The sequence below is a fragment of the Pseudorca crassidens genome, chromosome 1 (assembly GCF_039906515.1).
Source record: "Pseudorca crassidens isolate mPseCra1 chromosome 1, mPseCra1.hap1, whole genome shotgun sequence".
NCBI classification, from domain to species: Eukaryota; Metazoa; Chordata; class Mammalia; order Artiodactyla; family Delphinidae; genus Pseudorca; species Pseudorca crassidens.
The window spans coordinates 13957732-13983472 of record NC_090296.1 but is presented as its reverse complement, the minus strand read 5'-3'; the positions used below and the strand labels follow the sequence as shown (position 1 = coordinate 13983472).

Genomic DNA, 25741 nt, shown 5'->3' with positions numbered 1-25741 from the left:
AGAGCTGTGAAAAGAAAGCATCCACCACAGGGGTTCTCCACCAGGGAAGGGGACAGGGCAGGCTTGGGTATATTGAAAAGGCTTCCTAGGAGATTCCTGTGTCCTCCCTCTTTCCCCAGAACTGAGACCCATAGGCTGAAAAGCAAACTAAAGGGGGAGGGGGAGGGAGTTAGTGTTTGCTGGGCACAGAGCTTCAGTTTGGGATGATGAAAAGTTTCTGGGGATAGATGGTGGTGATCTGAATACGAATGCACTTAAAACCACTGAACCTAAAAGATGGTTAAAATGGCAAATTTTATGATATTTATATTTTACCACAAGAAAAAAGTTTTAAAAATTAAACCCGAAAAAATTTTTAATTAAAAAAAAAAAAGGTAAACTTGAAGGGCCAGATGGAAAATATGCAGGAGCTTGAAGAAAATTCCAAGAGTATGCACAGTATGGAGAGCCTTGCTGGGCAAGTCCAATCTATGGCCTTGTGCAGAGGAGGAAACAGCTTGGCAGAGGCCCCTGGGCCGAGGGGGAGAGGGGAGCAGCTCCAGCCCAGTGCCATGTTACCTTGCCTGTGACAAGCGCAACTTTCTTGAGTTGAATCAGAAGCCAGGCCTCCTGACTCCTCGTCCGGGCTCTTTTTGCCACCACACGGCTACCTCGCTCTAGTCTCTCCAGCCTCAGTTCACTTGTGTTTTGTGGGCACCTGTGTCTGCACAGGGCTTTCCCTAGCTCCCAGCTAGGAGACACCCGAACTTAAGGTCAAGAGGAGAGGAAATTTCACATCAGCCAGCGTGAGTGGGTCAACCCGCCCAGGCAAGATATGTTCCAAATATGACTTTGGAACACTCTTTATAAGGCAGAGGGAGCTCAAAAATGGCAGCAGGAGAAAACTTCTCTAGGTAGAACCAATAAAATAGCAAAAACTGACATGTATCTCGCGCTATCCAATTGTGAAAGAACTTCTACACCTGAGACTCAGAATGGCCTTGAGCTAAGTACACTTACAGATAAGAAATGTGAAGCTCAGAGAGCTTAAGTAACTTCCCACGATCACACAGCTTATAAAGCCACAACTGGAAAGCAAACTCAGAATTCTAAGTTGAAATTCAATGTTCTTACTACCGCACTGGGTTGTGGAGGATGGAGAGCAAAAACTATGAACATGTGGTAAAATTAAAGGTTAATTCAAAGTGGGGGGACTCAAAGTGGGATAGAAACTAGCCAAGGTGCCAGGCCTGGAGCAGTGATCTTCAACCTCTCCCCCCAACACAGAGTCTCAGCCTTATACCTCCTGGAAGGACACTTGAGTCTGACCAGCTGTCACTATGAGGTCCCCCCACCCTTTCCCACTGATTAGGACCCACCAATGTCACCAGGACCATCTTCGTTAAGAACAACTGACATGGAGACAACTGTCCCTAACTCTGAAGAAAAGTGAAAGAAGGAAGGAAGGAAGAAAGGAAGAGCTTTAAAAGTTCACTGAAGACTGCCCTTCCCCAACAGAGAATACATCCGAGATTTTAAAGGGACCCTGAAGAAGCTGGCAGGAGTGCTGGGATGCAGTCAGCTATCTGAACAAGACTGACTTCAGGAAACCAGTTAAGAGCCAGACTTCAGGCAGGGAAGTGTCCAGAAACCAGTAAGTGAGGTAACAGGGTGGGGAAGGGGGCAGGGGGGAGGGAAGGCAAGGTGGAAAAGATTCAGTGAAGCAAGGAAAGATGTGAAATGGAGAGGGAAAGCTGGATACAGAGACCAGGAAACAGGGCAGATGAGGAGAAGGGCAGCGCTTAGGGTTTCCTGTGCCATGAGGACTAGGGTCATTGCTCAGGCAGAGGGAAGTTCCTGCCCCGGTTCCCTCCCACACCAAGGTACCAGGCCTGCCGGCGCCAATGTGCACCCCGCTCCGGGCCAGAGCTGCCTGGGACATTCACAAGCTGCACGTTTCAGGCAGGGTATCATGTGGTTTAAGCGACACTCCTGATTCACTTCTCTCTTCTCAGTGGGACAAGGTGTCAGATTGAGTCCTGGGCCACAGATAACAGCTTTATTCCAAGCACCTGGGGAAGATTAGTGCCATTTCTCAGGATAATGTGTCATTAGAGACTCTCATCAGAGAGAAGCCATTGGTCTGGAAGCCCCACATCAATTGCACAGGGAGTCGGCCTGCTCCTCAGAAGACAAGCCACAGATGTTCTCCGCCCGTCGCCCAGTTTGTCCCTGGACGTCCTTCCCGAGCACACGCTGCCCAGAGGAGGTAGAGCCAGCACATCCCTCTAAGCCCTCATCCCGAGGCCCACGGTACCTTGAGGTTCCCTCGGTCCAGGGCAGCGGTCAGATGCTTGCGGACCTCAGTCATCTGGGGCCTGGGGCCTCGGGGACTGGCCCCCTGCCGCAGGGGGTGTTCCTTCAGGTACTGCTCCAGCTTTGATTCCCCAAGGAGGAGTTCTGCCATGTCATCTACAAAGAACACAGTGAGAAGCTAAATGGGGGTGAGGAATGGTCTGTGTGCTGGGAACTCCCCAAGGACCTCAGGACCATCTTACGGTGAATTCTCTTAATTAGTTAAGAATGTTCCAGAGTATGAAAGCAAAAGGGTGGTAGCCCAAGCATTCATTCCTCCGTCCCATATTTATTGAACTAGAAAGATGGATAGATACTCGTTAATGTGGACAGAGCTCAAGTTCAGTAGAAGACACAAAGTTGTCTTATGATTTATTCAGCATGATCGCTACAAAACACACAAAACCCAATACTCTGTATTTTCCAGAGACAATGCAGTGAAATCTTCTAGCTCTTTTGTGGTCTACGGCTTTATACACGGACATGAGCTGGTAGAAAGTCTTGTGTACTCAGATTCTTAAAACAAGTTCGTGTCAAAATGACCTGAATGCATGCAGTCTGTTCCTGCCTAGAAGTCAAAGCTCTACAGACATGGTATCTGGGAACGTTTGTACGAAGGTTCTGCTCCTAAGAGCGCATTGCTTATACTTCTTTGTTAATGTCTCTGTTGGCTTGTTAATTAGAAGAAAAACCTCACTCTAAGAGCAGCTCTTTGGAATCCACACATACAGATTGTTCTGAGTAAACCCAGAACAATTCATACACCAGCCTGAACACAGTCTATTTTTTCTGTGAAGGGACAGAACATAATTGTATGAAAAAATAAAAGCAATTTTTAAAGGTCTGGAAGGATATGCCTCAAACCCATGGCAGTAGTTACCACTGGGGTACAGGAAGGAGAACCTCAATGGGGGTTAGTGGCCAATTAGACTTTAGCTTTATCTGTAATGTCCTGGCCCTAGAAAGGAGAACAGGTTTGCCCATTATTTGTGTAATCTAAAATTAACTAAAAAGAAAATATCACAGAGGACCCACTGAGATTTTGGGAAGTAGGTCTACCAAAGGCCGAGAGCTGTAACAAGAGCCTTTCCAAGTGCTCTGGTCAGTGACCCAAAGCTGCTGACTCTATAGTTCTCAGCAGTGCCTCTGTGCAATGTGGAGCCGAAAATAATCTTTTAGAGATGAGACCGAGGGTCCTGGGAGGAACCAAGCAACGCAAAAACAGAGCTGAGTTAGGCTACTGAACACAAGAATTCTTCTGCTGTCCAAGAAGAGAAAGCAATTGCCTACAAGATGCAGAGGACGTCAGGCTTGTTCCACGGCCGCATCAACACCGAGGGCCGTAAGGCCATGTCGGCACAGAGCTCGGGGATACGGAGCAAAGCCCACATGGACAGGCCAGCCCAAACAGCAGCTTCCTCCCAGAAGCATGAGTCCTTCCTGAGAATGAAATCCAGCTAAAAAAGAAATCCAGGGCTCAGGGATGAAGGACATGTAGGCAGAGGCCTGCAGGCCTATGAGAATTACAAAACAGAACATGACTGTTATAAATTAATATGATGCAAAAAGAATAATACGTCAAAAACTGGGAGGAACTTCAGGGGCCATGCCCTCATCTTTCAAAACACTGTAATATATGTTTAAACAAAAAAACCAAACATGACTCCAATCTTCTTAAAGCTTTATTGGGGACTTCCCTGGTGGTCCAGTGGCTAAGACTCCACGATCCCAATGCAGGGGGCCCAGGTTCAATCCCTAGTCACTAGAGAACTAGATCCTGTATGCCGCAACTAAGAGCCCACGTGCCGCAACTAAAAGATCCCACATGTCGCAACTAAGACCCGGTGCAGCCAAATAAATAAATATTTTTTTAAAAAAAGCTTTATTGGACTCTTTAGGAAATGATTGTCACGTGGTGAAGCAGTTATTTGGAGCTCAACAATTCCTTCGGATTCAGTTTCTTCCCTCCATGAATACTTACTAACACCTTATTTTGTAATAGTGCCCTGCCATCCAACAGAAATATATGCAAGCCACATGTTACTTTAAAATTTGTAGTAGCTACATTAAAAAAGAAACAAGAGACAGGTGAAGTTAATTTTACTAATATATTCTGTTTAACTCAATATATCCAAATATTATCAGTTTAACCAGTAATCAGTATTTTTTAAGTTATTGAGATATTTTACATTCTTTTTCATATTAATTTTTCTAAATCCGTTGTGTACTTTACACTTAGAGCACATCTTGATTCAAACCTACCACAATTCAAGGGGTCAGTAGGTACATGTGGCTAGTGGCTACTCTACTAAACAGGAATATGATCACCATTTATAAAAGTGTCTATTTAAATCTGTCTATATCCCTACAGAGACATCTAGAATGATTATCACTGGAGGAAACGACAGGCATTTCTGAAGGATAATATTTGGGATAATTTTTAAGCTCTCATCTTTAAAGTTTGAATTATTTATATTGAGCAGAATCATTTAATATTACTTTTAGAAAAGATGAACTCTTCTATAAAAATTGGAAATAAACTTTTTTTTTTAAAAAAAAATATATATATATCAGGATATTAATAGTGGTTATTTCCGGGCTTCCCTGGTGACACGGGTTCGTGCCCCGGTCCGGGAGGATCCCACATGTCGCGGAGCGGCTGGGCCCGTGAGCCATGGCCGCTGAGCCTGCGCCTACGGAGCCTGTGCTCCGCAACGGGAGAGGCCACAACAGTGAGAGGCCCGCGTACCGCAAAAAAAAAAATAGTGGTTATTTCTGAGTGGTAAGACTATCAGTATACTTTGAATTTCTTTTCTGTATACTTTAAGCTTCCAAAAAATAAAATAAAGTAAAATGGGATTCAGAGTCCTAGATTTAAATCTCAGTTTGTTGCTCTGTGACTTTGGCCCTAGGATTTAACCTCAGCATTTTGGGGGGTAATTCTAAGAAAGGCTCTCTGGACACATGAGCTGAGGATTCCTCTCTCCCCATCATTCCACACTACTCCGCATTATTCTGAATTATTCCGCGTCATTCCCCGCCCCTCCAGCTCACCTCCCTGCTGCTGATCTCCTGCCCCTGCATCTGGAAATGGCTGCCCGGGGCAGCATCGCCAGGCCAGCGAGCAGAGAGGACAATAGATCAGGACCTCTGCTACCTGCTGCATCTCTCTAGCTGTGGGACCAGGGGCATACTGAAGCATCAATTCCCCCGTTTATAAAATGGGAGCAATACTGTGACCATAGCAAGACTGCAGAATAGAGCTAATGAGTTCTTAGTAGGGACTATGCTGTGACCTTGGAGTGTGACCACACCACTCAGCTGGGCCTTAAAGGTTGAGTAGGATCTGGACTGGCAAACAAGAGAGGGAAGGGTAAACTAGGCTGAGGGAACAGCACAGCATTGGAAAGGTGCAAAGGCAAGTTTCCTTTGCATTGAACAAAGCGGCTGGAGAACAGGGTGCGGTGAGTGAGAAGACCAGCTGGGGTCAGAACTCAGAGACTGGGGCTTCCCTGGTGGCGCAGTGGTTGAGAGTCCGCCTGCCGATGCAGGGGATACGGGTTCGTGCCCCGGTCCGGGAAGATCCCACATGCCGCGGAGTGGCTGGGCCCGTGAGCCATGGCCGCTGAGCCTGCGCTTCCGGAGTCTGTGCTCCGCAACGGGAAAGGCCACAACAGTGAGAGGCCCGCATATCGCAAAAAAAAAAAAAAAGAACTCAGAGACTCACCGGTTCACCCTCCCCCACCCCCCTACCCAGCCCCATCACCACGGGGTGACGCCCAAATCCCTTAGCATGGAACACAGGTCCTGGCCAAGTTCTCCACAGGTGCCAGCCTGGTTCACTCCTCCAAGCCTTTGCAAGGCTCTGGGATGCTGAGAACACTGTTGGCCGTTACTGATCTCTAAGCGCTGTGGATCTCCTCCCCGACATGCCCCATCCCAAGCCACCCCCAGCTGTCCCAGCAACCTTGAGCACCCCAATCCCTTCTAGACTATAAGGAGAGGCTTAAAGGAAGAACCTGAGTGTCATTTTTTTTTTTTTTTTTTTTCAGTACGCGGGCCTCTCACTGTCGTGGCCTCTCCTGTTGCGCAGCACAGGCTCCGGACGCGCAGGCTCAGCGGCCACGGCTCACAGGCCCAGCCGCTCCGCGGCATGTGGGATCTTCCCGGACCGGGGCACGAACCTGTGTCCCCTGCACCGGCAGGCAGACTCTCAACCACTGCGCCACCAGGGAAGCCCCTGAGTGTCATTTATTTTTGAGTCCCAGGGCCGGGCACAACATCTGGCAAAGAGTGACAATAAACGGTGAATTAACTCGATGACAGGCAGAGGCATTTGGGCTGCACCTTCCAGGGTAGGCCTGTCCCTGCCTGTGGCAGAATCTGCCAGTCGCCCCCTAATATTCATTCTCCCCTTCTTCCTTTAGCATTAGAATGCCCAGGTTTCATCAGTGCACATAGCTTCCCAGGGCCCCTGGGAGCTAGATGCTGCGTGTGACTCAGTTACAGCTGATGGGATACACGCAGCATCTGGGCCAGGGCCTGAGCAGGGATGAGCCTGTCATCCAGCCCCTCTTCATCCCACCCTACCAGCCGGGATGTGGCTGTGCTGATAGATACTGGCAGACTGTCCCGGACCACGAGGTGGAAGCCATCTACTGAGGATGGCGAGCAGCAAGACACAAGGACCCTTGTTCTCTAACACCCAGGAGCTGCCACAAGCCCTGGGCGCTGCTATGGTCAATTAGTACATGAGAGAGAAACACTAACTTTTACCTTGTTCTGCTTAAGTCACTGTTATTCTGACCTGTGTTACAGTGGCCAAAATCGTATCCTAACTAGATCTCCCAAACACAAAACAGGCTTTCAGTTGAGAAACACTGTCTGAGAAAACTTACCAATGCCCATCCCGAAGTTCACTGCTTTCTAAACAGAACTCTGCAGAACCCAACTGAGGGCTTTGGTAGAACCCCTAGGCTCTTCACCTCTCCTCTTTCATTGCTTTTTACTTCCTAGGCTTGCAAAGATGTTGATGTAAACAAGGGGCTGCATAGTTGAAGAGGAGTGTACAAACCACTCCCTAGTGCTGTGTGGGATTCACGTCCCTTTGTGTTCACCGATCTCCTAACACTGGGGCAACACATCAGGGTCTTTTTGTTGTTTGTTTTGTTGGTTTTTTAAAATTTATTTATTTTATTTATTTATTTTTGGCTGCATTGCGTCTTCGTTGCTGTGCCAGGGCTTTCTCTAGTTGTGGCGAGCGGGGGCTACTCTTTGTTGTGGTGCGTGGGCTTCTCATTGCGGTGGCTTCTCTTGTTGCAGAGCATGGGCTCTAGGCGTGCGGGCTTCAGTAGTTGTGGCACGCGGGCTCTAAAGCCCAGGCTCAGTAGTTGTGGCACACGGGCTTAGCTGCTCTGTGGCATGTGGGATCTTCCCGGACCAGGCCTCGAACCCATGTCCCCTGCTCTGGCAGGCGGATTCTTAACCACTGCACCACCAGGGAAGTCCACGCACCAGAGTCTTCATTCAAGACGTGAAGAGAGCCCAGTGCTCGCAGAGCAGCGGGGTGGGCCCTGGCAGAGGTTCAGCCTAGAGGAAGAGGCTCTCCTCAGAATTAGGAGACAGCGCCCCTTTTCTCATGGAGATTCTGGTCCTTCAAGACCATTTAACATGGTGCGGGCTCTAACAGAGATGCGTGTAGCTCTGGCTGGGAGGAGGAGAAGCAGGAGACAAAACCTTCAGCAAGAGTGTGACAGGTATATGCTTTCAAAGAGGAAAATGTGGGGAAGGGCATTCCAGGCAGAAGGAACAGAATATGCAAAGGCATGACACAGACCAGCTGCTTGGGGAAACTCCAAGAGCTGAACCATGAAGGGCGTGGAGAGGGAGAGGAGGTAGTCGGGGTAGTTTCCTGTCAGATAGGCAAGGATCAGCTCCTCAGTTCTAAAAGGAGGTGCACATTCTGAGTAAAGAGCTTACAATCTAATTTGAAATTTAGCATGGTGGCTACAAAATCATTTTTGAAATTTTTAAAATTTCCAGGCTCTAATTAATCTCCCAAGCAAATTATGTTTTCTTGGCCTCCCTTCAAAAAAGGTGACTTCCCTGCCACTCACTCTCCCAACAAGGAGGACAGAAATCTTAAAAATATCAAGCAGCTTGGGGCTTCCCGGGTGGCACGGCGGTTAAGAATCCACCTGCCAATGCAGGGGACACGGGTTCGAGCCCTGGTCCAGGAAGATCCCACGTGCTGTGAAGCAACTAAGCCCGTGCGCCACAACTACTGAGCCTGCGCTCTAGAGCCCGTGAGCTGCAACTACTGAGCCCAAGTGCCACAACTACTGAAGACCGTGCACCTAGAGCCCGTGCTCCGCAACAAAGGGAAGCCACTGCAATGAGAAGCCCGTGCACCACAACCAAGAGTAGCCCCCGCTCGCCACAACTAGAGAAAGCCCGTGCGCAGCAACTAAGACCCAATGCAGCCAAAAATTAATTAATTATTTTAAAAGATCAAGCAGCTCATGCCAGAGGAATTATGCAGAAGCTGCAAGGCTAGTGATGGATGGGGCTCCACGGGCGCTGGCCAAGGACCGCACAGCTCCCCAAACAGAATCCACTATCGACAAAAGAAACAGACGTCCCCCACCCCGCTGTCATGGACCAACCGTGTGTCCCGCTACATGCCAGGACCATGAGGCATAAGGAAATAAGGCACCTCGGGGCACACAAGGAAATGAATTCCCACTGTATTAAAGAATTAAATATAAAAGAGGATCCAAATGTTAAAAATATACTTTCACTTCCAGCCAAGACGGACCGAATTTACCCTCCCATCTAAAATAAACACAAAAACAAGACAGAATTTATGAAAAAAAAAAGAAAAGCAGTTTTCCAGACATTGGACATCAGGCAAGAGAGGAAAGTGACCCCAGAGAACTGGGTAGCAAACAAGGTGCACCCTATGATCGCCTTGAGAGCTTCCCAGTCGCAACACAGAATCCTGCTCCCGAAAGACTTAAATCTGAGTATCTCTTCCTCCACTTGCCTATTCACACACCCAAGCACAGGGGAGAGCATCAGGACTGCAAAGTGGGGCCGGGGTGTCCTTCCCAGGATGGGGAAGCCCAGTAGTACTATGTGAGAAACAGCTTTGGCCTCAGGCAGCCGTGGGCTTGAATCCCTGCTCCTCTGTTTCCTAGCTGTGTGGCACTGGACAAGTTACTTAACCTCTCTGAGCCTTAGTTTCCTCACCTTTCGCTACTGTGAGGCGCTGGGATACTGTTCTGGAGATGGGATTCAAACCCAGATGGCTCCTGCCCCGTCTCCCCAGCAGGTCAGGCACAAACCATGTGGACGTCAGCTCCAAGAGAAGGAGCCCAGCTTCCTTCCCAACCCTGGCCAAGCCGGGACAGGCAGTTTCCAAGTCCCTCTCCTGCTCCACCTGCTGGGATTCTCAGGTGACCAAAGTGAGGGGGGACTCAGGGGCCCAGGGGCTGGATTCAACTTTCCCACGGGTATTTTTGGGGGTTTGAGGTGGCAGAAACCAGCTTCCCAGTGACAAACAGAGAGGAAGCCTGAAGCCAGAGACCACTCCCCAGGGCCCTCACCAGGAAGAGTGTGGGGAATTAGCCCCCAGGCAGGGGACTCTGGTCCCCGGTTCATGTCCACAGACAGTCCCATGAGCCTCGCGGCCGGCTCGGCTCTGTGCCCAGGTGGCCCCGGAACCCCCCTCCCCCCAGGGAAGGAGGAACTGTGCCCTTTGCCACTTGAAGTGACTGCCCCTTCCTCACAGTCTTCTCCCTTGTGGGATAAACAGCTGACACCCAGAGATGTGATCAGATGGGGAAGAAAAAACTTCGGTTTCTACTCTGTTCAGGGAGTACTTGATATCAGTATAAAAAATCTCAACTACTCAGTTTACATGTCAATAGAGAAGCATTAGGTCTATTCAAACCATTCCTGCTGGGGCTCCAATCCAAGAGGAAACAACAAACCCCTATTGAAGGAGGAACTGGTTTGTCCCCTTTGTTATCCAGCAAAGACAGTCAGGCTCTCCATTTCCCAGTCTCCGTAGGAACTCTGAATTTCATCCCCTCGTCTCTCTGGCTTCTTGTAAATCACAGGTACCTTAATGTTTGCAGCACTTGGGACCCTCCTGCCTCCCAAAGAGTGTTGACAAGAAAACAGAGACCATCAGATAGCGTTGGGAGAAGTATAAATCGATAGGAGTGTCTACAGAGGGCAACTCAGCAACACCTACAAAACAATGTACGTACCTGTACCATCCGACCCAGAAATTCCAGTTTTAGCAAATTCTCCCATAGATACATGCACTCTTGAGCTCAAAGACGTACGTATAGGGATGTTTAGTTTACTACATGCAGCTCTACTGGTCATGGCAAAGGATAGGAACTACGACAGGGGGCCTGTTAAACGAATGACGGTGTACCCCAGGCAGTGGGACAGACTGTGTCCATTAAACAAAGGGGACAGATCTAAACACAGCTCCGTGGTAGCCTGGCTGCGCCTCCCTGAATCCACATGCTTCGTGGCCTTTCCCATTGACCCTGGGCTTGGCCACATGACTTGCTTCAACTGATATGACCCGAGCAAATCTGATGCACACAGAAGCTCAGAAAAGGGCTTATTCACTTCCACTTCCCTCTTGCTTCTCTGCAACCACCATGAGAACATGCTTGGCTGGCCTGGACCTAGGAGGCTGCAAGGTCACGTGCAACAGAGCTGAGCTGTCTCAGGTGAGACCTAGCCAGGTAAGAGCGCCCCGCCAAGGGCAGCAGCATCCCTGAGCTGACCCACGGCTGGCCACCGAGGCAGGAGCAAGCTCTGAGAAGCCCAGAATCATGAAAAACAATAAAATGTGGTTGTTTTAGGCACTAAGTGTTCCGATCGTTTGTTACAGAGTAATAGATAACAACTCAAAGACAGATACAAAATAGGGAGTGCAGTATGTCACTACTGTGTGTAAAAGCCAAAAACCAACAATACACTTTCTTATAAAGGTACAGGTACACAGAGTGTTTCTGAAAGGGCACCCAGGAATGGTCGCTTCAGTGGAAGGGCGCAGGAGGACACGGAGATGATGTAAGGAGGCAGCTACTTTCACTATATACTCCTTTGCATTATTAGGTCTTAATAACCACGTACATTCGTTACCTAGAAAGTATTAACTGGCTAATTTAAAAGGAAAAAAGATGGCCCGTGTTACAGTGTACTCTGAATCTAGAGCAGCTGGTCTGGGCACCCACAGAGGGCTTCCCACGACGTACTCCACCATCTCAGAACCATGTGAAGATGTTTTAAGTCTGCAGTTACTACTGAGAAACGAGCACCCGCTCTCCCTGGGCCGCCAGCCTCTCACACACACTCTCCAGGCCCTCAGCATCCTTCCAAGGCCGTGTCTCACCAGAGGGTGCCTGGACATGCTGTGCCTGCCTCCCTTCTCCTGCCAAAGTTCGAGGCATCGTCTGAGATGCATTTCAGGGTCCACCGGGAGAAGCTTCCTCCGCTCCCTCCGTCTGAGCTAACCATGTACCTCCCAGGGCTCTGCACGTGCAGGCACCGGCCAGCCCGCGCCAGGACGTGCGGCAGCGAATGAGACAGGAGAGGCCTCTGCCCCCAGGGAGCTTACGTTTCGGGACAGAGGAGACAGAGACAAACCAGAGAAAGGCCAGACAGTGGTAAGAGATGTGCAGAGAACTAAAGCAGGGTGGCGTGACAGTGAGCAAGTGTATGGCTACTTGAAACTGGGTGGCCAGACCAGAGCAAGAGTCTCCACGGAGAGGCGTTTGACACTTGAATGATGTGCTAGTCAGCCATGCAGATGGCTGAGGGAACAGCATCCTCTGAGCTCACGTAAGGGCCCTAGGTGGGGACACAGCTGGTGTGTTCTAGCAACAGCAAGAAGGCCAGCGTAGCTGGAAAAGAGGGAACAGGTCAAGATGGGGATAGACAGAGAGGCGATCATGAACTTTCTCATAGACTGCAGTGAGGAGTCTGGCATTCACTCTAAGTGCAATCGCAAGTCTTTGGTTGGGGGTTGCGGGTAAATGGGGGTGTGCAATGATCTGATGTAGGTTTTGGAAAGATCCCTCTGTCTGCTGTGTGGAGAATGAACTTGGGGTTGGAGCATGGCAGAGGCAAAGGCAGAGCCAGTTAGGTTGCTGTAGTAGTCGGGCGAGAGGTGACAGACACTTGGACAAGAGGGTAAGTGGTGAGAAATAGCACAGAGAGGGAGAAATCGTTTGACTGAGACATAGTTTGGAGAGAACATAAACCAGACTAACTAATGGAATGGACTGGAGGTATGGCAGACAGAATAGTAGCCACCCCTCGCCCCATCAAGACGTCTATGTCTTAACTTCTGGAACCTGTGGATATGCCACCTTGTCTGGCAGAAGGGACTTCGCAGACGTGATTAAGTTAAGGATGTTGAAATGGGAGGATTCTCCTGGATTATCTGGGTGGGCACATTGGGTCCCTAGAAGAGAGAAGCAGGAGGGTCAGAGTCAGAGAAGAAGGCGTGATGATGGAAGCAGAGTGAGAGAGACTGGAGGACACTGAACCACCGGCTTTAAAGATGGAGGTGGGGCCGCAAGCCAAGGAGTGCAGGCAGCCTGTAGAGGCTGGACAAGGCAAGGACACAGTCTCCTCCCTACAGCCTCCGGAAGGAATGCAGTTCCGTCGACACTTGATTTTAGCCCAATGAGACCCATTTCCTATTTCTGACCTCCAGAACCGAAGGAAAACAAATCTGTATTGATTTAAGCCAGTAAATTTGCAGTAATTTGCTATAGCAGCAGCAGGAAACTAATGCACAAGGGTTGAGGAGAGGAGAGGATTAAAGGTAAATTCTAGATTTTAGATTGCACAGTGGAGCGGACAGCGGTACCACTTTGCCATGTACTGAGGTGAGGAAGAAAATACCCAAGAGTTCTGTGTTAACCAAGTTAAATGACACTTGATATCCAAGTAGAGAAATCATGTCAGTGGGCGAGGGTCCACATCAAAGCTGCGGGAGACTGAGTGAGAAGGACCAGGAAAGAGAGACTGAGGTTAGAAGTTTCCAGAAAGAGGAAGTGGTCAAGTGGGTTCAAAGCAGCTGGAATATCCAGGAAGATAAGAGCATAAATATAATCATTACGTTTGGCAACATGGAGGCAACATTGGGGTGGAGGGGGGCGGGAGACCTTAACATGAGAAGTCTCGGGGAAGCCCAGGGGATACAAGCCCAGCCAGGGTGAGCAGAGGAGATGACGATTTTCCAAAGAGTCTTTGCCAAAAGGGAACAGAGAGATGAGGCAGTAATTAGACAGCGATGCAGGGCTAAGGATGGTTCCAATAGGAAGTCTAGGGCATGTGTGCATCCTACAGGGCATGGTCCAGGAGAGCCAGACAGAGAGACAGAGAACTGATCCAGGGAGGCAGAGAGTGGACTGCAGAGGCCAATCTGGGAAGGCGAGGACGGAAGGGATTCAGGGCTGCAGGCCTTTGGAAGGAACTGAGGCCCCCAAGCAGGCCAGGAGGAAAGCAGGTCAACTCGGGGGGAGGAAACGAGCTGGTCTCCTGATTGTTTCTATTTCCTCAACAAAGAATGAGGCAAGGTCATGAGCGAGGGGTGACAGCAAGGCATTCAGAGGACGTACAGGGTCTAAGAAGAGAAAAGAACGCGTGCGACAGACATTTTGGAAAGGGGGAACGCAGACCTACTGGAGGAGGGGCAGTGCCTTGGTGAGGTCACTGTTCACCAGGGGCACGTGGTCAGCAAGGTGAGGGCGTTCCTCAGCCAGACCCACGGGTAGGTAGAGCTGGGCCGAACCAGGGTAGGGACACTGTCACGGTGGAGGATGGGGAAGAAAAGGGCACACACCTTGACTAGAAAATATGGATTACATGCCCTACACCTGTTTCAAATCTAAGTCGGGTCAGGTCACCCCTCCCCTCAAACCCTACAATGGCTCCCCCCTCACCCAAAGTGAAAGCCAAGATCCTTGTAACTTACCACCTTAGCTCTGCCCTCCCTCCTATCGCTCTCACATTCACACTCCACCGCCAATGCTCAGCACACAGCAGGCGTCCCATACACATTTCTGGAACGAATCAATCAATAAGCATGTCTCCCCTCCACAGACACGGCCCAACCAAGTACCTTAGTCTCTGGAGACACAGCTCCCTCCGCCGGGGTGCCTGGCACACAGTCGGGGCACGACGCTCAGCGAGACCAGACCTCCCCGTGTCTACCTCAGGCCCCACTGCTCCCCTTCCACTAGCTTTGTTTAAATTGTGACCCAGCTCGGAGGGCCCGGCTACTGTGGAACTCTTACTGACAGGCAAAGATGGCATGAGGCAAAGGGTAAGGAGCTCAGAAGAAGCTGGCAGAAACGACATTCTGGGATGGCCAGGGTCCAGGCCTCATGCCAATGCCTGCTCATATCCACACACAACGCAGAAGCTGAGGGACAGGACGGGAGAGGAACATGCGGGAACAGAAGACTACGCTTCCTCCGCGCTGCCAGAGTAGACGAGTATGCTGGACACACACACACACGCACACGCACGCACACGCACACACTTCCCCTAGAGAAACCTCGTCTAAGAAGAGACGAGGTAACTTGAAAGTCATGAGCTTGGAGTTGGCCTGACCTGTCCCCAGAGCTCCGCAGGGCAGGAAGTGAGTCTAGCGGGCAGGGGGGCTGTTATCAGGCCAGCCCAGAAGGCTTGGAAATGGCTCTCTCAGGAAGCCAGCCCCACACAGGCTCGTTAAACGTACACCCACACGGACTCAGCAAGTTCCTCCTGAAGACCCAAAGCCCCAATCCAGTTCTTGCCTCCAAGGGGTAGGGTCTGTAGGGAGGCGGGTACCACCAAGCCCCGTGCGGTGGTGTGCAAAGACCAGCAGGGACACTCAGGAGGGTGTGAGAAGCAAGTGAGGTTTGAGGGGCCTGAGGAATTTCTCTAAGTGAGACTCCAGGCAGAAGGGTGACTGGACACCACCGGCGTGTGTGCTGGGGCAGGGCGGGGAGGCTGCCACAGGGTGTGCGGCGGCTACAACGGGCCAGGGAGACCCACTTTCCCAGGCCTCCAGGCCCAAGACTCAGTGGGGAGCTGACTGCCTTGGCCTGGTGCCTGGTGGACCAGGGAAGGGAGGGTGGCATTGACTGTAGGTCCCTGGGCTGGGCACCACCCACCCCTCAGGGGTATCATCTCACCAAGTGGACACCCCTCCAAGGCTGGCTAACTTGAGAGAACGCTGCTTCAGAACCTACAAGAGCCAGAGGGGGCAGTTCCTCAATGGAGCCCGGCCCTGCAGCAACGGGGCTGAGCCAGCCTGAACGTGAGGAGGAAAGAGGGATAAGGGGGCAGCGAGGGGACCGGAAACCCTCCCTGGGATGGGCCTCCCAGCAAGTGTCCACCCTGCAGTTGCCCAAGAAACAGGGAGAGAAGGCCACAGGCAGCCAGCCCGAACAGCGATCCATCAGCCCCAGGTGGGCCCAGGCCAGTCGCGCTAGGACGACACCAAGAGACTCAGATGTGCAACCACGCGCGGGTGGACACTCCCTCCCCAGGGGCCGCCACAGCCCAGTCCCTCCACCACCCCCAACCCCGAGCCCAGTCTGCCAAGTTTCCATGTACTGGACTCAGCGATCTTCGTGTTCCGGGCCCTCAGGACAGGGCTGGCACCCAGGAGGTGTTCAGTAGGTGTCTGATGAGTAAATGAATCCAAGTTAACTCCTCCAGAGCACAGGCCAAGGTGTTCGTTGAAGAATTAGTTGAGAACCTACTGTGTGCCAGCCATGTGATGGGTGCTTGGGATAGAGCAATGAACAAGAGAACAAAAGGCCGTGCCCTCCTGGGGTGGCCAGCCCCGTGGTCTCATTCATCTTCGTGTCCCCATTACCCATGGCAGCACCCCTACGTCCTACCCCAGGCTTACTGGGTGCTGAATGGGTGGCTGGAAGAGAAGGCCTGAGGCATCTGTCAGACCTGGGCTGAAGCGCTTACTAGTTCTGTGACCCAGCAAACACGGGTTGTTGTCAGCTTCTCAGCACAACAAGAACCCCACCGCCACTAAGCATCTTTGTTATCATTGCTATTAGTGTTGTCCTGCCCACTTCGTCCACACCCTGTAAAGGACTGAGTATCTGGAACTTTCTACCCTCCTTCCACACACAATACTCCTGATGCAGTGAGGCTGCTTGAGATAATGCTTGTGCTAGAAACTGCATTATCTTATTTGTTCCTCAAAGTAACCTTTGAGATAAAGATTGAGGCTCAGAGAAGCTAAGTAATTCACCTAAGGCCGGACGAGCAGTAAGTGTCGGACCCAGGATTTGAACCCGGATCTAACAGGGCAAAATCCACCGCTTTCTCCTGTACTAGGTTCCTTTCCTCTTTGCTAAAATAACTCCATCCGCCTAAGAGGGTGAACTACTGTCCCACTGCCTAGGACTGAGGGGGCTCTGGGACACAGGACTCTCGGTGCTAAGACCAGGAGAGGCCGCCTAAAGCTGCCAGGCCTCACCCACCACCCTCAGCCCCAGTAACCCAGCTGCACCCTGTAGCCTTCAGTGATGCTGTCACTGTTCTCCTCAGGCCGCAGGTGACACTGTCCCACCACTTGGACAATCATGTCTCAGTGTGGTCCGGGAACTCCCTGCGCCACAATCCCCCGGGTGCCGGTTAACAACCCTGTTCCCTGAACCCGACGCCACCAAGACTTCCCGAAGCAGAAGCTCGGACCCAGCCTGCGACTCCGAGTTACTAAGCAGCCCCAGGTGAGTCAGCTGCCCAGAGGCTGAGGGACTGCCCTGAGTGGGAAGCTTCCTGTGGCTGGTGACCGGCTCGCTCTACGTCTTCTGGTGCAGCGTCCCCCGCCCCGCTCCACAGGAGGTGCTCCTTAAATGCTAAGAATGGTGGCTGAGGGCAGGGGCTTTCAGACATGCCTGGTGACACAAATCACCAGAGGCTGAATTTTGAAATACAGATTTCCAGTCCGCATCTTGGACCGAGAATCGCCACCCTAGAGGAGAGGTCTGGCAATCCATATTGTCTGAGCTCCCTTAATTCAGTGCAGCTCAGAGCGTGTCCATGGACCTGCATAACTGGCAAGACCTGGGAGCTTATAAAGAGTGCAGAAGCCTAGGCCCCAACCCAAACGGGCTGCATCAGAATCACCACGTGTGGAGCCCTACAAACTGGGTTCTAATAAGCCAGCTCGGTGATTCTCTGATCTGAAAAGTTCAGAAAAACATTAGTGTAGAATAATGGAACTAGAGTCATAATTGGGCTAGAGTCCTGTTCTATGAACATCTCCAAGCCTCGGTCTACTCGTGCCCTGAATGGGAATCACAGCCCCGACCCCACTCCCCACGTGGCTGTTGGGATGATTAACCGGGATCCACGTGCAAGTTCACGCGCAGAATCCGGCACACAGCTGAAGCTCAAGAAACGCTTGTTCATCCTCCCTCCGTACTGGCACTGTTTTAACACCCATGAAGTCGGGAAAACTAAGGTTTCAGTGGTTCAAGTGATGTGCACAAGGTCACTCAGAGGGAAAATACCTGGGGATTCTGACTCCGTGTCTGGCAGGCCCGTGAAAGGACCAAAAAGCATCTGTTCTGCCTGGTGCTGGCACCTCCACCACGCGCTGTGCTCGATGAACAGGGACAGACAAGCCTGGAGGGTAGCAGGGGCTGAGGCCACAACACCAGGTTTCCTGTGGCTGCGGCTGCCCTTTCTAGTTTACATGGCTCTCATCCCACCCGCATGCCAAACTCTGCTCAGTCTCATCTTGGTGGCTGACGGGGAAGGTTTTGAGATGTCTCAGAAGACCTCTTCCTATTTGTAGCAACATGGATGGACTTGGAGGGCATTACGCTAAGTGAAATAAGTCAGACAGAGAAAAACAAATACTGCATGATATCATTTATATGTGGAATCTAAACAATACAACAGGGGGCTTCCCTGATGGCGCAGTGGTTAAGAATCCACCTGCCAGTGCAGAGGACACGGGTTCGAGCCCTGGTCCGGGAAGATCTCACATGCCACAGAGCAACTAAGCCCATGTGCCACAACTACTAAGCCTGTGCTCTAGAGCCCGTGAGCTGCAACTACTGAAGCCCGTGCGCCTCCAGGAGCCTCCCCTGGTGAAAGTCTGCGGGCCACTTCGACACAGCACACCCAGTGTGGGCTAGGAGGCTGGTGGCCCACTAAAGCAGGAGCACACCCTCTGCCCTTCAGAAGGGCCACCACAGTGGGAAGACCAGGCACATGCCCAGCAGACTGTGTGGGGAGGGGAAGCGGCCCTGAGCGGGGAGGTGGGAGACGCTAGCACCCACCACGAGACAACCCATGCTATCTCTGATAAGGGCTTACTCTGTGCAGGCCCCAGGCTAAAAGCACTTTCAGGTGCTCTTTGGCTTGTTTGTTTTGTTCTGTTGTCACGTGGTCCTTCCAGCCACCTTACCAGTTTAGCACTGTCATTACAGGTTCACGATCCCTTGTCCATAATTTCCAAAATCCAGACCTCTCTACAAACCAAAAGCTGGGTTTTGTTGTTAACTTACTGGGCAGGTAAACTGAACCAATGTAAGGTTATGTGGAGTCTATTTATCCCTTTTGCAATGACTGTTGATATGTTTTGATGCAGAAATACTGCTTGTTTTCTCATGAAGCACTGCCACTAACCCCACGGGGAGTGTCACGTAATGTCCAGTATATACACTGCACTCTGAAAAATTCTGCATCCTGAAACACATCTGGCCCCAAGGGTTTCAGAAAAGGAATTTTGGACGTGTGTCCCCACTTTACACATGGGGTTTCACAAGGCAGAGCAACACTCTGACCCAGGGTCCAGACCTCTGACCCACTCTGCTCACCTCTGCCATCGCCGGCTGGTGGCTTTAAGGAAGACACCTCTCTCTCTGGGCCTGTTTTCTCATCTATAAGATGGGGAGGTTGGACTAGATCAGTGGGTTTCAAATGTGTTTTTTTAAGCACATTAGCCCTTCCTTCAAAGGAAACTTTAAGGGAAAATGTACCTGCTCCAGTGAGTGAGGCCTACCCACCTGGTCACCAGGGTGCTTTCTCGACAGGACAGTGTGAAAACTGTTATCCAGTGTGATCGCTCAGGGCCCATCTGGTTCTAACTCTCTGTGGTTGTCTTCTCAGAGGCCAACAGCCTTTTCTGTGAGGGAAGGACAGCTAGGAGGAACCTGAACCAGACCATGACAGATGGCTAGGCTTCTGACCTGCAGAGAGGGCTCTGGAGCCCAACAGCTTGCGCACAGGTGAGAGATGAAAAGCAAGGGGAGCGAGAAGGTCCAGGAGGCCAAACCAGCCAACGGAGGGGCCCCGCGCACCAAGGGGATGGAGGTCAGGCTGGAAAGGCTGGCTGGCCAAGCGGATGGATGTCGGGTATCCTCCTTCCTCTCCACTCGGAGCCTGAAATTCCTGTGCCCTGGAGGTGGGGGGGGGGGGCGGCGGGGGGGGGTGTGCAGGAGGAGCTGAGCAGCCCCAGTCCCACTGTGTGGAGCCACAAGGTCACAGTGTTTTTGCCCTGACCACAGCGACCACGTGAGCCCCAATGCCCAGCTCGGAGCCACCCATGTGCGTTGTGGAATGAGTGAATCTTCTGGATCCAAAAATCAGGACGTGTGGTCTGCCACAAAGGCATGTCCTTCAGAGGACAGCAGGACGCTGGCCTGGGAAAGCCAGGAGGGAGAGTCTCCTAAGTTTCCTTCCCCTGTGTCTGGGGGCTTCCCGAGAGTCTGCCGTACCCCAGGAGTGTCCAAAGAAGCCATTCCTACACGTCAGGGCCACCTTCTCACCCCGCTGCAGGCTCTCAGATACACCTCAGCCTTGTTTCCTAAGAAGCCCCTCGGGCGGGCAGAGGGGCCCCCCATCCACCATTACCTCTCTGCCTCTCTGGGAAATCTCCAGGGGCCTGAGCGGGCCCGGCCCTCCTCCAAAAGGGGAAGCCACAATGCCACCCGTGCCCTCCTTCAAACCACAGGAATATCAGCTATTGGTAAAGGCGAGAACCTCACTCTCACTCAAAGGTCTAAGTACATTTTATAACCAAACTTTGCCCCCTAAATATTCTTTGTTTCAGGCACCACTTCCCTACCTACCCTTCACCAAGAGGTAAGTAAAGTAACCCCAAATCACACCTAACCAGAGGGGCGATGGTCCCTTCAGGAGACACTATGATCAGGGCCTAATTGCTCTAAGTGAGCTCAGCGACTGAGCCCGTCTGAGAAGCTGAGCAGCCTGGGGAAGTGGGGAGAGGCCGACATTGCCTCAGAGCGAGCGGCTGTCTTTCGGGGCGGGTGCAGCCTCCAAAAGGTCTGTTCTGTTACTGAAATATGCGGAAGTCTTGACCAGGCCCAGCTCACGTGTGTCATCCCGAGGTCTCCCACACTTCTTCCCAACCAGGTGATAGCCAGGACCTGGCCTGTCTTGCCCAGGGTCGTGCTGGGTCAGCAGGAAGGAGTGAACACCAGTATTTTGCAAATACCAAGTTTAACATATATCAACTCATTTCATCCTCACAGCCATCCTGATGGGTTAGGTATTATTAACCCTATATTACTGATGAGGAAACGCAGGCTCAGAGATGTTAAGTAACTGGCTCAAGGTCACCCAGCCAGCCAGAGTCTGAATTGAAGCCCAGGGGCCAGATAACTGCACTTTCTCACACAGCAGTGAACCTAACCACCAGGAGGCTAGAGGGTGACCTTCTGCAGAGGGAAGCCAGCTGGGACTGCCCTCCCACGGCCAGGGCTGACCTGTGAGCCGACAAGAAGCCGATGTGCGGTTCTCCATGTTCACCCCTGACCTCTCGGGCGGCCACGCCATCTCCAGGCCAGGGCCCCTCCCACTTCCCTGTGCCCACCAATCCCCTGCAGGTCTGGGGTGGGGCCCGAGAGTGTGCGCTCCTCACGTGCTCCCAGACGATGCCCATGCTGCTGGACCCCTGACCACACTTGAGGTAGCAAGAGCCTGGGCTTGAGTGGACTCTCCCACCCCCTAGCTTGTATGTATTCCCATCGCCGCTCTCTTGCTGGAACGCGTCAGGGCCTGGCATTTAGCTGCCACACATTTCGGTGCCTTGAGATGGAGTGATTAAAAACAGTGACTGCAGTGGGGTGTGAGGCACAAAAGGAGCTTCTGGGCTCTGTTTCCAGCTTGGCATTGGCCCTTTTCTTCCTTATACACCTCTTGGCAAAACTAGCTAAACCAATTTATCTCAAAGGAGTCAGGCTGGAGCAGCAGGCTCTGAAAGTGTCCGCTATTTACCGGCCTCCATGGGGAGGGGCTGCCATGCCCAAGCACAGACGCTGACGTGCTGAGCGGAGAGGCTCGCTGCAGGCGGGAGCGCAAGAACCAGTGACTCCTCTGCTCAGAACCTTCCCGGGGCTCCCACATCACTCAGAGAAAACCCAAAGCCTTAACCATGACCCATGAGGCCCCATGCCATCTGGCCCTGCCACCCCTCTGCCCTCACCAGGCTTCTGCCCTGGAAGTCCCCTCCCTGGAACACACTCCACCAACTTAGCTCTTATCTCAGATGCTGCCTTCCCATCAGAGGCCTTCCCCGGCCACCCATTTAAACAAGCCCCACCCCCACCCCACCCCAAAGCACTTTTCCTTCTTCCCCTCTTTATTCTTCTCATACCACTTACCACCATCTGACATCCTGTCAATTTTACTTCATGATTTTATCTATCTGTCTCCCTGCCCCTTCCCTACTAGAATGTGGGTGTCATAAGGGCAGGGATGTTTGTCTGATGTGATCACTGGTAGATCCCCAGTGCCTAAAACAGTGACTAGCACATTGGCAAGTACTCAGTTTTTGTGGAATGAATGAATAAGTGAATGAATGAAGGGCCTGCCTACTAAGGCGTCAGGCTCTGTGGCTAGCCCTGGGAGTCTTTAGACTCCTTTGAATCTCATAACAACCCCTACACGGTAAGTCTTTTAATCCTCATTCTAGGATGAAACTACTGAGGCCCCGAGTGGTTAAGTAATTTGACCAAGGTCACAGCGTTAGGAAGTGGCAGGTCCAGGACTCAGGCACTGGTCTGGCTGGTTCCAAAGACTGTGCCCTTTTCTGCCTGTGGTTGCCTTCAAGGTAACTGTCTTAGTATGATAAACATGACATTAACTCGCTGTCCTTATTCTAAACAGCAAATGTTTTAGCTTAGGGATTTTGCCAAATCTGCCCAAAACTTGAGGTCTAGTGCACCCAGGTGGGTCTGGTGCCCCCAAAGCCAGGAGGACGTCCCACTGCCAGTCAGGGGAGCCCCCATCAGCCAAAGAAAGGGAAAGACCCTCCTACAAGCACTTCTCTGAACCCCAAAGGAAAGCCACAATAATTCTGTTTTGTTTCATCCTTTTTCTTTTTTTTTTTTTTATCTTCCTGAGCAATCTCTTTGACCTTTTCTAGTCTGTGTGACCTTTGGCCATCAACGGCTGCTGTTTACCATGTGGGTTCTGGGGCAAAAGTCTCTCTCTCATGAGTTTCCCCAAACCAAACTTGCACATAGACCCATGGACCACTGTGCCCCGTACAACCTGCTCCCCCCGCAAGCCCCATTAATGACTGTGGCTTAGATTCTAGGGACCAAGCCTTGGAAAGGGAGCCAAGCCTAGAGGGGCCGTGAAGGTAAGATCGGCTCATGCCACTGAAAGCCCATCTACCCTCTCATTCCAGAGACCACCATAGTTTGAGTTACCCCACCTCTCCTACCCATCATTCTCAGTCACATGATCTTGTCTGTTTTCTTCAAATCGCTTCTCACTATCTGAAGCTACCTTGTTTACTATGTCCATATTTGCTTACCATCTGTCTCCTCAGAGGAGGTAAGCACATGACGGTAGAAGCTTGGTCAGTGCTATTCACCACTGTTGATGCCCGACACGTGTGGGCATGCAAATACTGGTTGAATGAGTAAATAAAGCAGGAAACAAGTGGGTTCTGAAGGGAAAAACCAGGGGGCTCACAAATGAACTTATTTAATCCTAAGATCAACGAAGGTATTATATGCCCTGAAGGTATAATACGCCCTGAAGGTATTATATGCCCACACAGCCGGGAAGTGGCAAAGTAGACCCAGGATTGTCGAGCTCTGAAGAAACAAGAAAACTTTGCAGGTACGGGGAAGAGACGCAAGAGGCCAAGCTCGTGACCCTTACAGGGACAGCAAGGTCAGGCTGCCACTGGGGCCCAGGGGACTGAACACCTTTTCCTCAAATGCTGGCGTAACTGAGAAGAGTCAACACGTTCCACATGCTGAGCCCAGGTAGGTCTGTGCTTCCTCCATGCCCCTGCTATGATCATGGCACCTGCATCTGCTCAGGAAATACCGGCCCAAAGCAAGGTACCACAGTTGAGAGTGCACAAAACCAAGTTCTTATTTTGAGGCTCTGATACTATAAAAGGCACAAATATAAACCATTCCTGAAGAGGACACACGACATCCCTCTCCATTTCTGGGTAGTTTGAGGCGAGAAGGTTGAAAACAGTGTGGCGGTCCTTTCTCAGAACAGTGTCATTTATTCATTCTTTCATTCATTCATTTGTTCAGCCAACATGTGCTCACCCAGCCTCAGGAAGCCTGAGATGAAATGTGACAAAACCTCTGCCCTCTCGCCAGTGCATTGGTGCCTGCGGTTTTGGCGGGCACTAAAAGACAAGCAAATATTAAGGATACTTGCTTCCAAAACAAATAAGGACACGTGGAGCTATGCTCTGAAATGGCATTTTGGATGCAATTTTGATTCCACTGGGTATGAGAACCAGTTGAGTCAACCGGGTCACAGACTAACTCCAGGCACCAGGTTCCTACTCCTTGGACCTCTCTGACCCCCTCTTCCTCTAGGCCCCAAGCCCCTCACACACCCAACTCCATTTCCCAACATTCTTCAACCACATTGCCACCTCACTCCACAATATTCTCCCTCCTGACTCCCCTGACTCTATTTCCCCCATATTCCCAAACCCGACCTCCCTAGATCCACAGCTTCGACATCCTACCCTCTGGATCCCGGGACACATCTCAACCTGATTTCCACCACCACCCCCCACACACCCCAAGCCTGGGCTTCCACCTGGAGCCCCTTGAACGCCATCTGTTTACAGAGCATATTTCCCAGGTGTCTCTGCTCACCACCCCCATTCGCAGGACCCCCGTAAATACATCATGACTCCGAGTACACCACACACACACCCTGGATCCCCATACATCCACACCCGAGTCTTGAGGACGCACCCTCCCCCCATCACCTCCAACTTCTCAGAGCCCCTAGGCCGGCCCCTGACCCCCTGGGACCCCAGTACAGCAGCCAACTCCGAGACACCCACCCCCTGACTCCGCAGAAGCCCGCCCTGCACGCCGGAACTCTGGGACGCCCGGCACAAGCCCTCGGCCGCCGGAGGCCCCCACCGCGCCGCTCCGCGGACCCTGGGTTCCCGAGGCCCTGGCCCAGCCGCGCACATCTCCGGGCGCAGCGCCCTCGTGACCCGGCCGCGCCCCTGCCCGCGCCCCGCCGCGCCTCGGGGGCCCGGCCCGGTGATCGGCGGAGGCCGCGGCGCCTCCAGCAGCCCAGGCCGGAGCGCCCGGCGCGTACCGTTGGCGATGAGCTTGGCCGACAGCTGCTTGACGAGCTCGGGGATCCGCTCCCACTGGCACTCGGAGCGGCAGCGCTCGATCTCCGTCTCCAGCCGCGAGCCCGCCTTCTTGGTCGCCATCGCGGCCTGGCCGGGCCCGGCCAGCCCCCCCGCAGGCCCCGCAGGCCCCGCCGCCGCCGCCGCCGCCGCCGCCCGGGCGCCCCCGTCTCCGCCTCCCGCTGCCGCCGCGGGCTCGGGCTCCGGCTCCCGGCTCCGCGGCGTAACGGGAGCGCCGGCTGGGGAAGGGGCGGGGAGGCGGGCGGCGGCGGCTGGCGCGGCGGGGCCCCGGGCGCCGCGAGGAGCGGCCCCTACCGGCCAGGGCCGGAGCCGCAGCGCGGGCCCGGGTCGGGGCCGGGGCCGGGGCCGCGGGGGCCGGGGTCCGGGGGGAGGGGGAGGCGCGAGGAGGGGCGAGGTGCGGCGGAGGCCGGGTCGGGGAAGGAGGCCCGGGAACGGGACCTGGAGGGGGGCTGGGGCTGGGGTCCAGATTCGAGGGGGAAGGCGTGGAAGAGAGAGGTGAGGAAAAGCAGGGGCTGTGGTGGTAGGGGTCTGGCAGAATGGGGGCGTGGAGGAGGGAGACCCGGGAGGAAGGGAGGGAGGGAGGCAGAGACTGGGAGCCCCACAGACCCTCAGGAATAGGGCCTAGAAAGGGCAGTGACCCTGGGGACGGTCACGGGCCAGGCCGGACTAGTGGGCCTGGGGTATGAGGTGGGTGTGACG

The 25741-nt window shown here is 52.5% G+C and overlaps 1 protein-coding gene across 11 annotated transcripts in view; it reads right to left on the bottom strand.

Annotated features, from left to right (window-relative positions):
• The window catches only part of TTC7B (tetratricopeptide repeat domain 7B), a 236934-nt gene extending 211659 nt beyond the window's left edge, over positions 1-25275 (bottom strand). For 3 of the 11 annotated variants that reach the window (XM_067727813.1, XM_067727818.1, XM_067727860.1), the window contains exons 1-2: positions 24985-25275; positions 2297-2451 (exon numbers count right to left, since the gene is read on the bottom strand). In XM_067727813.1, coding sequence (XP_067583914.1) covers positions 2297-2451; positions 24985-25105 — 276 coding nt within the window. In that variant the 5' untranslated portion in view covers positions 25106-25275. Of the gene's footprint in view, positions 1-2296; positions 2452-24984 lie in introns of those variants that run through there. The other 8 variants (XM_067727870.1, XM_067727820.1, XM_067727833.1 and 5 more) reach the window with 6 other exon arrangements.
• Positions 25276-25741: the final 466 nt, after the last annotated feature.